Source organism: Neopsephotus bourkii, unplaced genomic scaffold (assembly GCF_033783945.1).
Source record: "Neopsephotus bourkii isolate Nb327-2 ecotype Australia unplaced genomic scaffold, CSIRO-AGI_Nbou_v1 NB_1292, whole genome shotgun sequence".
In the NCBI taxonomy this organism is placed as follows: Eukaryota; Metazoa; Chordata; class Aves; order Psittaciformes; family Psittacidae; genus Neopsephotus; species Neopsephotus bourkii.
In genome coordinates this window covers 5,491,312-5,509,538 of record NW_026901776.1, presented here as the reverse complement: position 1 = coordinate 5,509,538, position 18,227 = coordinate 5,491,312, and the positions used below count along the sequence as shown (strand labels likewise).

General features: G+C 42.9%; 1 protein-coding gene across 1 annotated transcript in view; it reads left to right on the top strand.

The window, feature by feature from the left end:
- Nucleotides 1-1,793: 1,793 nt before the first annotated feature.
- The window catches only part of AHCTF1 (AT-hook containing transcription factor 1), a 43,393-nt gene continuing 26,959 nt past the window's right edge, over nt 1,794-18,227 (top strand). The window contains exons 1-8 of the mRNA XM_061365792.1: nt 1,794-1,918; nt 3,370-3,457; nt 7,901-8,027; nt 8,667-8,920; nt 13,040-13,220; nt 13,478-13,685; nt 14,937-15,053; nt 16,006-16,090. Of these exons, the coding sequence (XP_061221776.1) occupies nt 7,907-8,027; nt 8,667-8,920; nt 13,040-13,220; nt 13,478-13,685; nt 14,937-15,053; nt 16,006-16,090 (966 nt within the window). The 5' untranslated portion in view covers nt 1,794-1,918; nt 3,370-3,457; nt 7,901-7,906. The remainder of the gene's footprint in view (nt 1,919-3,369; nt 3,458-7,900; nt 8,028-8,666; nt 8,921-13,039; nt 13,221-13,477; nt 13,686-14,936; nt 15,054-16,005; nt 16,091-18,227) is intronic.

Sequence of the window (18,227 nt, the reverse complement as noted above, 5' to 3'; positions counted from 1 at the left end):
AATGTTGATGGAGATTTGAACACACATGATAAAAAAGAACAAATTGGCTAGTACTTGGATAACTGGAGAAAAAGATGGGCTCCTAGTGGCAACTGTTAGTTAGAAAGGGGGTTGAAAATATCTTCTGTCATCTAATTCTTGCTTGCTAAAAGAACATATGATTTTGCTCATTCTTTGCACATAAACAATGTTGCACATGAGATATATCAGTCTGTTATCACCATCACATCCTAACTGAAACAACACCCAGAACATCAAAAGGCACAAACTAGGATTCGACAAAGAGTAATTCAGAACTACAGTGATACTTCTGTCTCCTAACTTTGCTGATGTTCAAGAGGCAAAACCTGAAAGGATGTGTGTCTTGCCAAGGTGATGGTGACGCACCTTATGTTGTAAAATAACTGGGTAGAAAATAATAAATCAGCTTGGCAAATCAATAAAAAGAACTATCATCATGCTGGTTGTAAATAATCATTTTGTATAGGTAAGTACCTCCAGCTGCCCAGTGGTGAATGCATACAATAATCATGGTTTCTATTTGTAAACAAATGCTTATTTGTGCTGTCATATGAGTATTTTTTAGGCTACAATTTTTAAGTATTTTTAATCGCCAGTATAATTTTATTGAAGTCTAACTACGTTTCTGCTTCTTTGCTATTTAGACCTTTGCAGTCAAGTAGGAAAAACTGCAATAAACTAGGCACTGGGAACCAAGCATACCTGGAAACCTGTATATTTACAAAATGTACAAAGTCTTCTTCTCATTGGCACTTATTTCATGAGAAGATACTCCTGGCATATACCTGATAGGGACTGCTGAAGGATGTTGATACAGAGCCACTGCCTTTTCAGACACTTCACATGGTGGTACCAGGCTCAGGGTTCACTGAAATACGGTTGCATCTCCTCATGAGATTTCACTGGCACTGCCAATATTGCAGTTGTTGCTGCAACAGCTGTGCTGGCAAGAATCGGTACTGAGGTGTAAGAAAAGACAAACAAAGCCTGCAAGCTACTACAAAGGAGTTCCATTTCTAGGCTGAGCTTGCTGAGAGGAGACCCCAGTTGGGAGGGACACTTCCCCTGCCAGCGGGGCCTCACACCTAGGGAGGGCTGAGCTCCTTTGAAACACGTTTTCAGCATCCACCAAGAGTCCGAAGCAGGACAGGCGGCCCCTGCGCCCAGAGGGGCACGCAGGCTGGGCGACGACACCGTCCCCCTGCCATAGTGTGTTCCCCCTTCACGGGCGAGGGTGAGCCCCCCAGTATGAGGTGCTGTGGGCCAAGAGTGGGCTCTGCAGAACGCGTGGTTTTGTGGTGGATGGGATGTGCTTCCTGAGGGCTCTAAGATCGCCTCCTAGACCCCCGGCGGTAAGAGCACGGCTGATGGAGTAGCCCAGGAACTACAGTTCCCGCCATGCCCCGTGCCAAGCCGGCCCTCACCAGAAGCGGAAGCGGCGGGCGGTGCGGCGCGGCACGCTGGGACACGCAGTCCGACGCTGGCCACCGCCCAAGGGCTCCTACCCCTCGACTTTGAAAACTCCCGCGGCTGCCTTCGCAGCTCCCGCGAGAACTCCGTCCCCAGCCCCGCCCCCAGCGCGGCGGGCGAGCGACCGAGGTGGGTGCCGCGCGCGGGGGGAGGGGCGCGGTGCGGCCCGGCACCTAACAGGGCGCGTAGCCCACCGGGCGCTTTCGGTGACGTAGCAAGATATTGTGGTGTGGCCGGGCTGGCGTGCGGCTGGTCGAGGCCTTTGTACCCGCTGCGGGAGATGCCGCCGCCCTCATCTGCACGTACGGGGGACAAGCGGGCTGGCGTGGGCGGCCAGGGGGGAGCGGCGCGGGGAGCATAAGGCGGAGGCGACCGAGGGGGCGGAGGCGACTCCCGGCTGCCCGCCTTGCTTCCTTCCCCCGTGCCGGTAGGTACCGGGCGCCCCCGACGCGGTTAGGCCTCCGCCGCTGGCGCAGCGCGGGCCGGCGGAGCCCCTGGGTGGGCCCGGCTGCCGTCGCGCGTCCCCTTATGTAAGTGACCCCAGGGGCCGCGGCCCTCTGCCCGCCACACGTGGCCCCGCTGAGGAGGGAAAGGCCGGGGAGGCCAGCGGCACGGCCTGGGCAGCGCACATGGGAGGCGGCGGCGTGCGAGCCTCCGAAGGCGGGAGGCGGCCGGCAGAGGCTGGGGGCGTGCGAGATGCGGCGATTGCCGGCGGGAGCGTGCTCTCTGCCCGTTCACCTCCCGCAGGGCCTTCGGTCACTTTTTGGAGGGTTTTCCTTTTTAATAATATTCTCCTTTGAGTCCCTCCTGTCGGTGTTCTTTGGAGAAGTAGGCGGGAAATTCACTGCGGCGGTCGCGGGAAAAGGGCTGGGTTTGATCGGGAGAGCACAGCTTTACAGTAATGCAACGCAATTTGCGGGGGTCTCTAGATCTTTGCTTGCATTGCGCAGCAAAGTTGCCGACTGAAGCAAAAGCTATTTTTTCCTTAATAACCCATGACTTAAGGTCTGGAACTTCTGCCATGAGAAAGCAGCGTGGTGTGAGTCTTCCAGGTCTAATAATTGCTTCCTGATCGTGTTTGGTAAAATGATGAGCAGTGTAGGGAGTTAATTCTGTTCGGAATGCCGAACCCTGCTTGTGTGGTAGTTCAGGTGGCTTGTTCAACCTGGATCAGTTTTGGCTGGCAGCTGTCACGTGTGTTTGGGCACACAGTACTGTCTCCGTTCTGCTGAGGACAGCTCCTGCTTCACTTAATGCATTGTCTTCCTCCATTGACTTGCTTGAAGTTTGCATTTTTAAGACATTGTAATGAACTTACTCAGACTTTTCTTAGTTTTATGTCTTCTCCCTGGTAAGTTGATGGATACAGTTTTAGAGAAATAATGGTGATTAGCCTTTTCTGGTGTGGAGCTGTTTTACTTACGTGGTGGAGACAACTCCTAATGCAAGTATAGTAATGTTAAGAGAATAACCACTGCAGGTAGCTGGGTGAACTGGCTCTTGTGTCAAATTCTAGTCTGTGTGGGGTTTGACTGATTTTTCAGTTAAAGGAAAAACAAACCTGCAATCTGCCTCTTATATGGGATCTTAGCTGTTGGGTAGAGAGCTGAAATTCTTATCCTCTGCTGTAGATTAATGCTTCTTGGAGAGCTTGTGGAACATGTGCATGCACTCTGCAAGAGCTGCACTTGAGTGAAATAAACCTGTTTTTAGAATTCCAACATAGTCTCTGCTCTGCAAGTGGCTTTTTAGACTAAAATTTAGCATTTGGACGTAGGGTTTTGCTTAACACACTGGGGGGAAGTTTTCTGCCTAAAGTGCAACAGTGATACTCACTAAATCACCTGCTGACTTACTCACTAAATCCTCTTTCTGCAGGAGTGAAATACGGCAAAATACAAATTCACTGGCCCTGACTACTGATGTACAGGAAGTGTCTTTTCCACCTACTGCTCCTCCAATGCTTGTGAGTTGTTTCCTGCTTTCCTGGTGAAAATGTCATTGAACTGGTAATGAATGGGAATTTAGAAAATTCCATGATGCTTTTACCATCCCTTGGCTGTTTATTCAACAAAGTGGATGCTGTTTTTCTCAGAACTTTTTCTTCTTTTTGTGCAAGAAGGAGTTAGAAATTGACTGTGTTTTGGGTGGTGTCTTCCCTTAAAAGTGAAAGGGTCCTTAGCTCTCCTTGCAACAGAGTGTGTAGTTTCACATGTGTATCAGCTAGCATAGCGGCTTAACTGCCACAAAATGGAGATAGACATTACTTCTTCCATTGCATTGTTCTGCCTCCTTCTTCGTGCCAACTGTTATGCCTGCTAGCTCTCTCTGCAAGGCAGTTGGACTCTTCAACCTCATGGAAAACTGTATGCTTCTCTGGATTAGTTTCCTCTCTGCTCTGTGGGCTAACTTTGCTTATAAAGTGCTCTAAAAAGTGTTCAAGTCAGTGCAAGGTTAGGCACAAGAGTACAATAGTAGAACAAAGAAGCAGATGAAGAAGGGAGGTAGCAACAAGGCCTCTCTTTTAGTGACAGTGAAGTCAATATGTTTTGTGAAGTATTATCTTCAGCTGTGATTGACAGTGTTTTTAGCTTTTCCTTCAGTAAGGCCATAAAGTCGTAGGCCTTTGAAACCAGTTTTCATGCACTGCTGTCAGTCAGAACTGACATCCCAGAACCCTTGGCTGTATGTGGCTCTGCTTGAACGTGTGGCTTCACCCTGTACATTTTTTAATTTTTTTTTTTACCCTAGAGCTGTTTCACACAAAAATCTAACCCCACTGTCATGAGTCTGTGACTTGTGGCATGTTCCTTTCTTTGGAAATAGTTCATGATGTTTGGAAGTCATATGTATCAAGGCTGAAGAATGGCCATTTTAGCAACTTTTGCACAGAGCGGTTTGGTTTAGGACACAGGTGAGAGGTTTACTCCCTGGACGTGGAGTAAGCTTGTGGTATATTTGCATTAATTGATTTCTAACAGATAGAATTAGGGATTCTAGGGATTGTTGTCACTGTCACTGTTTTCAAAGAGGACAGTAATGCAGTTACTATTGAATATATCTCTTAAAGCAGAAACTTCATGCCTTTATAATCTAGCTCTATTTTCCTGCCATCAGATTTCTCAGTAGTCCTTTGTTTAACTTAGTAGAGTGTTATGGTTTAAACTCTGAACTGAAACTGTGAAACTTTAAACTGCTGAACCCAGGATATAGAGTGATACAGGTAAAACATCCTAATAACCAAATCACTGTATGTTGTTCATTATTTATTACGAAGTTTATTGCCCTTGTTCCATACAGTCAGGCCAGGTGCCTAGAAAAAATTCCTGTTGGCTTACTAGAAGAAACGTCGGCATGCCTGATGATCTGTAGCGTTTTCATATGCTTTCATATGCAGCTAACAACTGTTGCATGATTAAATTTAAAGTGAATACTCCAGGTGTTGGAGTGTTGCTTACTTGATGATACTTACTGGTGGTACTGGACTGATAATCACACTTGATGTGTGCTGTAGACAGGACTACACTGTGTCAAGGTCTGAGGTTTCCACCAGAGAAGAATCTGATTTGATGGGGAGTTTGTGGTGGTGACTGATTTGTTTTCAAATTCAGATCTCCCCAGTAGTGTAGCTTAAAATTTTATTTCCAGTTTGGCCACATAAAGTTGTGTGTTCTTGGCTTGTGCAGGTACTTAGTGGTGAAGGCAGGGTGACTCAGGGTGACTCATGGAGAGCATGCGGTTGAGAAGCTTTCTAGAATGCTGTTTCCTGCTGTACTGGAAGATACTTGTTCCCTCTTCAGTATACTCTGGGGGCTGCCCAGCTGGGAATTATCTTGACAAAAAAGACCCTGGGTGTCCTGGCGGACCCGGAATTTACCGTGAGCCAGCAACATGCCCCTATAGCCAAAAGGCTTTCTGGTATCCTGGGCTGCATGAGGAGAAGTGTTGTCTGTTGGACATTTTAGTTAGAGATCTGGGTGATGGGGCAGTGCACCCTCAGTAGGAAGTGTGACCCTGAAGCAAACAAGGCTTACAATACCCTGGGCCGCACGAGGAGGAGGTGCAGCTGGTGAGGCCGCGCCTTAAGTGCTGTGTCCAGGTCTGGGCTCCCCAGAGATAGGGGGAGATACACGAGAGATAGGGAGGCACTGGAGAGAATGCAGCAAAGGGCTACAGTAGCAGATGGAGGGACTGGAGCACATCTTTTATGAGGCAAGGCTGGGACAGCTGACAGTGTTCAGCCTGCAGAAGAGAAGGCTCAGGGTGGATCTCACCAATGCATATCAATACCTGAAAGGAGAGGGTTTAGAAGATGGTGCCAGGCACTTTGCAGTGGGGCTGAGTTGCAAGACCAGAGGCACTGGGCACAAACTTGTTAACCGGCTCAGTATATCAGTATACATTTGTATTTGGTATTACCGGTTACTCATAAAACACATTTATTAAATCATTACAATTAAACTAAGACGGAATGCTGGTCAAATTGTGGTTCCTTTTACTCACTGAAGCCCCTGGATGCCGTGCAAAAATTCACCCTGCTGTCACTTTGAAATGATGACAAGTATAAAAAAGCAAACCCCAAAAAGCTAGTTGGCTAAGCTGTCCCACTTGGAACTTGATCTGTGCTAGTTGTGAAGGCTGGCAGAGTGGTCAGGTGGGCTGGCCTCAGCAGCATCCTGCAGTGCTGGCTTTGCCATTGGCAACATTCTTTTTCCAAATGTTGACTTGTGCTTAATACGAGACCCTGACTTATGCTTTCCAAGTGTTACGTGCTTCTTGTTTTCATGCTTGCAGAAGACGCTAGAATGTACTTTTAAATAGAGTACTTGGGACTTGAAATGTATAGTAGATTCCAATAACCAGACTTTAGAGCATAATCATAAAATGGTTGGAAAGGACCTCAAGATCATCTAGTTCGAATCCCTTTGCTATGAGCAGAGATGCCTCACACCAGACCGTGTCACCCAAGCCTCTGTCCAGCTTGCCCTTGAACACTGACAGAGATGGGGCATTCACAGCTTCTTTGGGCAACCTGTTCCAGTGCCTCTCCACCCTCACAGTAAAGAACTGCTTCCTAATATCTAAGCTGAACTTCACCTGTTTAAGTTTAAACTCATTACCCCTTGTCCTGTTTCTCCAGTCCCCGATGAAGAGTCCAACACCCTTTTAGGCCCCACTTCAGATACAGGAAGGGTATTACGAGGTCTTCACGCAGCCTTCTCTTCTCCAGGGTGAACAGCCCCAAATTCTGCAGCCTGTCTTCATATGGGAGGTATAAGGCCTCCTTATCATCCTCACAGCCCTCCCCTGGACTTGCTTTAACAGTTCCAGGTCATTCTTATGTTGAGGTCATAATCTTCCTCCAAAGACGCAACAACTAATATAAACAGTGTTTCTTTATAAACATTTCCCTTAAGTAATTTTATGTTGCTCTCAAGAGTCTAGTCTTCAAAACTAGCTATAAGGGAAACAGGTTATTAGTGTGTGCTGGAAGAAACAGTCATAAAACTTCATTTTCAGGAGAACAGGTATGGTACAGTTGATGCAGCAGGCTTTCTGTGTATGTTTAACTGGTTGGTAGCACTAGCTAGTAGCGTAGGGTAAGGGCTCTGATGCTTGAGTTGGTCAGCATGTGTGTAATGGATTCAAGTCTAGAAAAATACCAGTATTTTAAAGTGCTTTACTACGTTCCTATCATAAGTAATGATTGATGAGCTATGAATGCTTATGTATTGCTTGTAGTGTGAAAATACCAGCAGGGTGGTTTTGAATGCGAATACAAGAAACTTGAGATTGTCTCTGGTACCTTCCACTGCTTACCTCTGCATGACCTCATTGTTCTGAAGTCTATTGCTTATGATGTGGAAATATCAACAGCACATTTTCCAGAGCAGTTTTGGGGAATGGAAGTAGTGAAGAACTTAGTGTTCCTTAATGATCAAACTGAACATGCAAAAGTGATTAAAACATAAATGATAACATGAAATCATCTAGAAGACAAATGACAAGAAACAACAAAGCATAAAATCAAGGAAAAAGACAAATGCAACCTTACCCCTCTTCCTGAGAAGCTTTTTAAAAGATGTTTTTTCTCAGGTTGCCCCTCAGAAACCCATGTGAGCAGATTTGAACTTGAACTCAGTGTATTGTATTGTTTCTGTTACTTGTCTTGTCAAGACTTTGTGCATCACTATTTGTTGGTGATCTCCCAGGTGTCAGAAAAGCAAAGGATTCTGCTTGTGCTCTGCTGAGAGATCAAAAGCTGTCCTGATTGCCATTTTTGTAAGGAGAGGAGCTTCAGGCAACTCACAGGAGAATTTTTCCCTGCATGCTGATGAAACTTTTGTTAATGTCAAAAATATTGATTGCTGACATGAGTATGGTTTTGCATGTTTTTCTTTATTTACAGTGAAGAATGCGAGACCTAAGGGCTCGGGCAACAAGCAGTCTGCTGCGGTTTCCAGAGGTGACTATTCAGGCACTTGGGGAAGATGAGATAAGCCTGGACTCTGTGCTGTGCGGGAAGTTTTCTGGAGGTGAGTGTTTTCCTTCAGATTTGATCTTGTAGAAAGTGATTTGTGCCTGGAGGTTGCCTGAAAGCATAGGGCCGTAGCATCAACTGTGTCTGGTTGGTGCTGTTATGATGCATCAGTTTCCGAGAGGACAAAAAGGATGTCTCAGGTGTTAGAAATTCTAATGTTAAATCATTAGTATAGTTAAACTTGAAAATGGCAACAGCCTGCAGTGCCTGTTTTAAGCTCCAAATCCCTGCCCAGAGCAGTATGTATCAATGAAATTAATAAAGTAGAAATGAATTGATTTAGATTTATTATATTTGAAACAGGCATTAAGACTTATATTCCTGTGTGTATTCAGATGGTTTCTAGCAAGGGCAAGCTGAATATGGTACAAAGACTATAGAGCAATATGTCACTATATCCCAGTCAGAATTCTTCATTGCAGGAATGACAAATGCAAATAATAGGTTTGTTAATTCTAAGATGTATTGCTTGAAGAGTTCAGTGGGTGATTTTAAATACTTGACCAGAACTGGGTAAATTAGTTTTCCTTTGTTAGGTCCATATCTTGAAGGACAGGGGCATTGACAGTGACTTTTCATCTGTTCCAGTCTTCTGTTGGAGATTTGCTTTCATCAGCTTTCTTTCCTCTTCCAGGGAGAAATGTCCTGGCCTGGCTGGCGTGTGGTCCTCAGCTCGAGGTAGTGAACTCTGTGACAGGAGAGCGGCTCTCTGCCTATCGTTTTGGTGGAGTAAATGAACAGCCCCCCACTGTCCGTGTGGTAAAGGAGTTTTCCTGGCAGAAGAGAACTGGGCTGCTGGTTGGGTTGGAAGAAGCAGAAGGAAGTGTGCTCTGTCTGTATGACCTGGCAATATCAAGAGTGGTTAAAGCAGTTGTTCTTCCAGGAAGGGTACGTACTTTTTAATCAGAAAAACAAAGCTTTTAAGTTGTTAGGTGCTGCATAACCATGTTTTAAGAAAAGGTTTGGAGTGTCTCTTTGTAGGAGGTGGTTTTACTGTCTTGGGTTAACATATTGTCACTTTAGAGTATGCAGTCAAACAGAGCTTTAATATAAGATCTTAGTCTTAACAGCAGCATTATCTTTTGAGTTCAGTGTTACTAAAACAAGCTTTCTTGTTTTATTGTAGATGGCACAGTTACCTAATTCTCCACTTCCAAAAATGGGAATTTTCTTAAAGTAAACAAAAATCAGCATAAAAGAAGTTTAAGGTTCACTATATTTTTTACTCTTAGAATCTCAACAAAGCAAAACTGTTGCTCAGCTTTCTATAATGTGTTTTGGGTTAACTTGCTAGAATCCATTTGGGGTTTTATTTGTAATGCTGCAGAGTGATTACTAGTAGGAAGAATGGTGTCCCTCAGGGATCGGTGTTGGGACCAGTCTTGTTCAACATTTTTGTCGGTGACGTGGACAGTGGGATTGAGTGCACCCTCAGCAGGTTTGCTGAAGACACCAAGCTGTGTGGTTCGGTTGATACGCTGGAGGGAAGGAATGCCATCCAGAGGGACCTTGACACGCTTGTGAGGTGTTGTGATGCCTAGCTCATGAAGTTTAACTGTGACAAGCGCAAGGTCCTACAGCTAGGTCAAAGCAATCCCAGGCACAGCTACAGGTTGGGCAGAGAAGAGATTTAGAGCAGCTCTGTGGAGAAGGACTTGGGGGTGTTGGTTGATGAGAAACTGAACATGACCTGGCTTCAGTGTGTGCTCACAGCCCAGAAAGCCAACCGTATCCTGGGCTGCATCAAAAGGAGCGTGACCAGCAGATCAGAGGAGGTGATCCTGTCCCTCTATTCTGCTCTCGGGAGACCTCACTTGGAGTATCGTGTGCAGTTTTTGGTGTCCTCAACATAAAAAGGACATGGATCTGTTGGAACAAGTCCAGAGGAGGGCCACGAGAATGATCAGGAGACTGGAACACCTCCCATATGAAGATAGGCTGAGAAAGTTGGGGCTGTTCAGCCTGGAGAAGAGAAGGCTGCATGGAGACCTCATAGCAGCCTTCCAGTATCTGAAGGGGGGCTATAGGGATGCTGGGGAAGGACTGTTCATTAGGGACTGTAGAGAATAGGAGAAGGGGTAATGGGTTAAAACTTAAACAGGGAAAATTTAGACTGGATATAAGGAAGAAGTTCTTTACTGTTAGGGTGGTGAGGCACTGGAATAGATTGTCGAGGGAAGTTGTGAATGCTCCATCCCTGGCAGTGTTGAAAGCCAGGTTGGACAGAGCCTTGGGTGACATGGTTTAGTGTGAGATGTCCCTGGCCTTGGCAGGGGGGTTGGAACTAGATGGTCCTGAGGTCCTTTCCAACCCTAACTATTCTATGATTCTAAGTTTTATTTCTGAAATCTAAGTAAGCTGGGAATTGGAAAAGGAAATGTTTAGAAGGATCATGTCACATAACTGAATCTATGTCTGTGGAAGTGGTTCGAAGTAGAATGTCATTCTAACTGCTGGTTGTATTAGTGACTTATATACCGTAAGAAATGAGAATATATGAAGCAGCCATGGGGGGGATGTATTGGCGGATGTCTGATGGAGGCTATGAGTTTTGAAATAAAGCCAAAGCTTATTTGAAGTTTTGCTCTTATGCCCTGGATGCTCCTGACTACAATTACATTTGGTCTGTTGCTTTCAATTTGATTCCTATCTTTTTGCTATTAGATTAGTTAGGTCAGCTTTGCCAGGACACAGGTGTAGCTAGTTGGACTGTTGTGGATGTGAATAAGGGTAAGGGAAACCAAGGAGATAAACCTTGTGCTTGGCCATTGTCCACATGCTTTGAATTTATTCTGTAATTCATACTTCCAAATTGCATAATATGTTTTTAGTCTACTTGAGTGTTTCTTTGATTTTCAGACATATTACTTGTAAAGGTAAAATGCAGATCTGCTATTAACAGTGCTTTCTACAGTTTATATCATTACTGGTTTAAGGCTTTAATGGGTATCTGTTTCTAGACTGTTTGCTGTGTTGGTTTATCTCTGTGGATATTAAGTTGTACAGGTTAATGTTAAGTCTAGAGCAACTCTTGTCCAAGGTGTGAAGCCAATAGTGTGTAAATGCAATAGTGTCTGTATGTCTGCCATTTAACTTAACACTGTATGTGTAGTCATTCAGAGAGTAAAGGCGTGGCTTAAGAAAACCAAACTCACAAGTTTAGAATGAATTTTGGCATAATTATTTTTTTTGGCAGGAGCAACTCTCATTGCCTCCTAGATATCCATGTGGAATGCAGCAGAAAACGGAAAGTATTAGTGGAGTACTCTTTGAGTTGGATTCTAGTAAAGGCAAATATGGATTAAAAACATGAGTTGTATTAAGTAGTTTTATAGTGGTTGTATGTTTCACAACTATTGAATAGTATTTTCATGAGTTATCCCGGTTTTTGTGAGGCAGAAGAGTAGCATTCAGATTCAGTGAGCTGAGAAAAGTTTTCTTTGTTAATTCCCAGAATGAGTTGGCAGTAGTCTACGAGAGTATGAAAAGGCAGCGCATAGCACAGTAGAAAAATATGCAGTTTCAGGAGCTTCTGTGTGGGAAATTGAAGTGTTAAAACTGGGAAATATTTTTGGAAGACTGTGCAAAAACTGAAAATATTTATTTGGAGCCAGTTGTACAATGAAAAAAATGGAAAAAGAAGTAACACTTGAACTTGGCTAATTCTGTAGCAAGATATTTATACAATATTTCTGGTTTCCTCACAACTGTCATCAAGACTTGGAGCAGCAAGAATTTCAATAATCGGAACACTTTCGATAGTCCTTTTAGTATCAGCAAAGATTGGAAATTGTGTTTGATTTACAGGGAATCTGAAACTAAAAGTTGTTTAAATTTCTATAGGTACTTCTAAGATAGAATTGTTGTAACCAAGATGGAAGACAAATTCTGTAGTAGATTGAAGGGCAGTGTAGTCATGACAAGTGCATGATAAGGGAGAGGAGAAAACACTGGGGCTTAGACGTTTGGTTATTTTTCCTCAGCTCTGCAGGTAAAAAAACTTGGACTCCCTTGTGCTGTTCAGTTCTTTGTTTTATTTTCATATGAAACTGTTGTTGTATAGCTTCCGGTTTTCATTATGCTCCATTTGTAAGCAGGCTAAACGGTAGCCTGTGTTATTTTGTTGTGTAGCTTTAACCACAGGAATCTTTGTGTGCTTGTATCCCTGCTGTAGCGGTCAGTATTTTCCCCGGGGTGGGTTGAAGGTGCTGAAAGGTCTGTCTTCGCCTTGTAATGAAGTTGCTCACAGACTGGTTCGTATGTTCAAGAGAGGTGTGCTGTTCTTCCTCAGTCAGAGTTACGTCTTCTTCGATCAAGCTGCTGTTCTTTTTGCCACTGTTCTCAAATTTTGGTTAATATTCCTAAAAGTGCTGGTGTACATTTAAAACTTTTTTTACTGTATCTGGATGTTGGTTTTATTCTAAATAAGGACTAGTGTAAGTGTGACTAAGCTACTGTCTTCTTTCAACCCCTCCTAAAAAATATAAACACATTTAATTCTCATAGGAATGGTGTGTCTATGATGCCAGTTAACTGCTGCCTGATCTGACTGACAGCTGTGATTTATCCTAGTAGCTGTTGGCAGAGCCAGCATCAACTGCGTCACATTGCTGATGGGCTGTGAGCAATGGGAGAACTAGATTTTAAGTCCCTTACATATGATAAAGTTTCTGGCACATAATGTTTTTCTATGTCTTCTTAATTATTTCTAAGTAGGAAATGGAAATTGGTAAGCTGTAGTAACAGAATGCACCAGTTAAATGGAAATTAATACAGTTGAATAAGAAGTCTAGTAAATGGAACATGTTTTCGCAGTTGGTTTTTTTGTTTGTTTGTTTGGGGTTTTTTTGTTTGGTTTTTTTCTTTCTTGTTTTTTCATGATATAATTGGAAACAATGCTTTGTCTTTAAGTCATTGTTTCTGATGTGCTAATTCTGGCTTCACTTGGAAGTGATATCGCTGTAGATTGTCACATGGCTTAAACATTCCCTTGCTGTTGTCCTGTAGGTAACGGCTATCGAACCCATAACTAACGATGGAGGAGCCAGTGTGAGCACTCGGCACCTGCATCAGAGTCTGCGATGGCTCTTTGGAGTGGCAGTGGTGGCTACAGATGTTGGACATCTGCTTCTGGTTGACCTTTGTTTGGATGATTTATCTTGCAGTCAGAATGAAATAGAAGCATCAGGTAAGCTTGCAGTCATATAAATTGAAATAGCTTCTTCAAGAGGCCCAAACTCCTGATTTACAGAGTCCAAGAAAAATCTGTCTGGGAGGGTTACCCTTTTAATGGGTTTGAAGTATGGGTGAGAATCCCAGTCGGGTCAGGAAGTTCTTACAATATTTGAAGTTACCAACGTGGAAATAGCAACCGTCATATTGGTGTTTAAAATGCTATGGCAGTGGCTTAACATAGTTGTTTGTTTTGTGGATTTGTGTGTGTAGATCTAGAAGTTGTCACCAGAATTCCTGCTGAAGTTCCACAAAGAAGAGAAACTGTGACCAGGGAAGGGAGACATCTCTGTTTTGAATTACAAAATCCATCAGGAACATCAATATCAACGCTGTGCTACATAAGTAGAAGCAATCAGCTTGCTGTGGGTTTTTCTGATGGCTACCTGTCGCTATGGAATATGAAATCTTTGAAGAGGGAGTAAGTAGGCCTTTACACTCTGCCATGGCTGGAGGTTCAGGAATCTCATTTTTTTGCTTCAGGAAGTATGTTGGTGCAAAGAAAACTTTTTGAGGAACTAAAATGTTGAATATCCTTTTGGAATGCTTATAAATCCTCTTCTAAAACAACTATGAAGCCATACATGATTAAATGGACTGCCTTCTCCCCAGTGGCCTAGGGTTGTTTTACTTATTCTGCCTATTGATGGAAGACTTTTGGGAAGCATATTCCTTGGGGTTATGTCAAGAAGATTGGATGTGATAGCTGAGCTGATTTTTTTTTTTTTTTAAAGTCAGTTTGTTCTATCAGTAATATTCAGTGAAACCAGGAAATGTGTGTATTTTGAAGTAACAGATTTTGGAAATTATGTTTGAGAACCAGTTTCTGGAATTGGCGCATATGTTGAAAGGCTTAAGTACACAATGTGATTTTGGAGACGGAATTGTTTAAAGGGAGAAACTAGTGAGATATGAAAAATCAGCAGCTGATCGTTGCATAATGTTAAATTCTCTCCTGCATTTCAACCTGGACTGAAGTAGGGGATTGAGCCATTGCAGTGCAGCAATGCCTGTGAATGACAGTTTGTTTGGAACACTTGGAAATGAGAGTAAGGGACATCTCAATTCATAAGCAATAGAAGAATTAAGAGATGATCTCAAATCTACCAATGAGCAACCTCACTTAAAATCTCATTTGTCCACATTAGCAAATCTGCAGTGACTCACTGGAAACTCTTGGATGCATTAATAGATGTGGGAGCAATAATTAGGTGACCAGCATAGATTGTGAAGGTGCAAACAAGGTTCAGAAGTCTGGATGAAAGATGCTTTCCATAGTGCAAGTAAAGAAAAGAGAAACTACTTCTGTTTGGTGCTGTTCTAAATTGGCTTAGAAGCTGTGCTGCATTTTTAGTTCAGTACTGAAGTAGGCTACACCAGCAGGAAGAGTCTTTCTGCTGGCAGCTGAAGTAATCGTTTATGCTCCTGCTCCTCAGGTAGAGGAGGACATAAACCAAGGTTCTTGCATTGGATTGGCAGTAATTTCCTCACCTCTTAACTGTTGCATGCAAAGTAGTCGCTTCCTTTTCTCACTAGTTTGAGCTGGAGGTGTGCCCTTCTGTCCTTTGGGGATAAGGATGCAAGGTGGTCTGCTCAGAAAATGCTCCTACCCTTCTAAAAAGGATGGGGCCAGTAGGCTCACCTTTTCTCTTTTTCTGTTTAAAACCTGCAGGCACCACTCTCAGCTTGAAGGAGGAAGGATTCCTGTCTATGCTGTTACTTTTCAAGAGCCCGAGAATGACCCTCGCAATTGTTGCTACTTGTGGGCTGTCCAGTCTACACAAGAAAGGTGAATAAAACCTTACTATAAGCCACCTTTTCATATGTTTGTTAACATAGAGTTGCTACATGTATATCAGTTAGACTCTCCTTAGCTGTGCGGGAGATTCTCTCAGGTGTGAGAGGTATTAAGTTTACAAAGCAATTTTCAAAGGGTTTAGCAAACATGAACTGTTCCTAGTTCTTACCTTCAGAAAAGAAGGCAGAGCAACAGTGGCTGTATTTTTGTGCTTTCATTCTTAATTATTTCCTTTGTTTTTTGATGACAGCTTCACATTTTGTTTGTATTTCTCTCCATGGTATGAAAACACCAATAGAAGTAGTTGAGGCTGCAGATGTGGAAGACTAAACATGCTGATATAGGAGCCTTCTGCCTCAGAACGAGGAGGTGACAGCACTGCTGATTGCCTTGACCCTGCTTCAGCATTCTTTGGAGCCTCTGTGAGCTGGTTCAGCTCCAGTGGCAGAAAATGATCCCTGTCGAGGAGAGAAGCCAGTGTTTTCCTGCTGGGCTGGTGAAACAGATAAGGATTTGGAAGATGCAGTGTGTGCAGGAGAGGGACTGGGGCTTTGGTGGGAAGGGAGAGGGAGAAAGCTTTCTCCCTCAGCATCACCAAGTTATGTGATCAGCTCAGCTGCAGTCTTGTAAAGTTTGACTTTAAGGCAGTTTTGATCACAAACGCTTCACTGTGAAGAACTGTTTCCAAGCCTTTTTGGTCCTGCAACATCTTAAAGCTTTCATATGGTATGGCTGGCATTTGCCACTGAAGCTGTTAGTGTCCACATTTCCTCCAATCTGTTTTAGTGGACAAATGTGACCAATTGTCATGTTTTGGGAAATGGTGTTTTACTTTTTGACAAGAGCATGCTATTAAGATAACTTCAGTGTAGGTCTTATGAAATAATAATGAGAGCTATAGAGCAGCTTTGTAATCAAATTTCATCATTGATACCTTTTTCAGTGAAGGTGATGTTGTGAGTTTACATCTGTTGCAGTTAGCATTTGGTGACAGAAAACGCTTGGCTTCAGGACAAGTCATGTATGAGGTAAGACATGCGTTTGTGTGGAAAGATGAAAATAATAATTTTGTCTGAATGAGAATTAGGGGAGCTGGAGGGGCTGATGTTAAACCATTAGAATCCGGAGCAGAGAAAAAAAGGAATTGTTTTCTGAGTTTTCTTGTGCCTGGCCTTTGTGCTTTCTGACAGCCACAACAATTTTATACTGCAGCGCCATGTGTTCCAACTAGAGTCATCTGCAAAGAGGCCAAATGAATACGATTGTGCAAGAGGAAACAGCCTTTAGATATAAACTTGTTCTTAATTTAAACAGCAAATTAATGATGTGTAGCTCAAGTAGACAGGTTTTGAATACCTTTGTGTAACCAGACTTTGGACCCAGAGAAGCTTCTTTCTGTCAGCCTTCCTTAAAATATGGTTTTACCTTTCTCTCTCTCTCTCATTTTCTCTCTGTCTCCCTGTGTCTTTATTCACTTCTTCTCTTTGTCTTATATTCTTTTTTTTCTTCTAATTGTCAGCTGGGTTACTCTTAAAGCCAGCAAAATATGTAAATGCAGTAAAGAGTGGCATGATTTGGTTAGAAAGGTATACAATACATTTTTTGAAACTGGCTCCAGAGATTTTATGTTAAAAATATAGATGGGATATCATTATTTCTGACATATCTTAACAGATAATGTGTCTATATACTGCCTACTCCATAGTATGCTTCAAACTCCGCAGAACTCTTTTAGAGGGGAGAGTAATCTTAATTCAGAGCAAAACTTTTCTCCTATTTTGATACTTTCTTTTGCATATTCTCAATAGTTATGAAATGAAATAGGAATGATTCTTGTATCTTGGTACTCTTGTTTTATAAGGACTGTATGTGTTTTCTTTTTTTGCCTGAGTTTAAATTTTGAACTTTTATTTAAAGATAGGAAAGCTTCTTCCTCATTTGTAATTATAACTTTTGAATAGATACAATCTTGGTGCTTGGAAATGGTGATGTTTCTTGAAAAGGCATTCTCTATCATGGGGACAAAGTAGATAACTGAGTGTGTTTTAAGTATGGATGTTATGTCTTTATCTTTGTTGTGCAGCTTTAAATAACATAAATACAGTGCTCTAGAGCAACACAGCACCCTGATTGGGGTTTTCAGTTTTAAAAGATTTTCATTACAGTTGACTGCTGCAAGTCTTTTTAGTGCTCTAAGCTCTCTGGCCGGTTGATAGGAGAAACTGTCCTCAATCTTTCTCTCATTTTACTGTTGAACTCCTGTGTTTTATCTTTCAGAAGTTCTGTTTTAGCTGCAGTCTTTGCAGTGGCTAAGACAATACCTTGTGCTGTATGCTGCTTTGGAAAAAAAGCAGTTGTCTATATCCATTCTTCTCATGGCTACTTCGTTTTGTCTCAACCCTTTAAAGTTTTAATGTGGGTCCTTTAACTCTTTGGCGATTCTTTGACTTGGTCTCCTTATTTTCCTGAAGCAGATTAAGTGAATGTCAGTTTTTATCTCTGTGGGTCACATGTTTCATCAGCCTTTGAAAATGGGTCTTCTAGAAATTCCAGCAGACAGGCTATAAAAAGCACCCAGTGTGATTAAGTAATGTTACTGTGTCTGTGGCTTGAGAAAGCAGTGATGTAGTTAATGGAAGACTTTTAATCCTCCACAGACTATGCAACCAGTAACACGTTCACAGGCTTATAAGAGGTGTCAGACACCTGAGTCCGGATTAGAGGTGTTTTTCTCCCCTGCAGTTTCTGCTTCCCTGTGATGAAATGTGGTGGAAGATTGAAACAGGAGCTAATCTGTCGAGATGGTCCAAGAGCAAACTAAGTACCTGGACCCTCTGGGGAGAAAAGACAGGTTCTTCAGCTAGGTTTCATATGAGACATTTACACATATAGCTTCATACCAAGACCTGGTAACACCTACTGCCAAAGAAAGCCATCAAAACCCACCCCTTGCCCCCCACCAAAGATGCATCAAGGCAGGATTTGTGCTTTACAGTGGACAGTGTTAGTCTCAGAATATTTCCTTGTAGTTGCAGATTGCTCAGTACTACATGACTGACTGCATGGTAGTCTGAGTCAGGTTTCTTGTCCATCCTCAGTGGCAGAAAATTTGAGAGTAGTTCCCCTTTACCAGGCCAAGTTTGAGTACATGAGGAGTAAACTGTT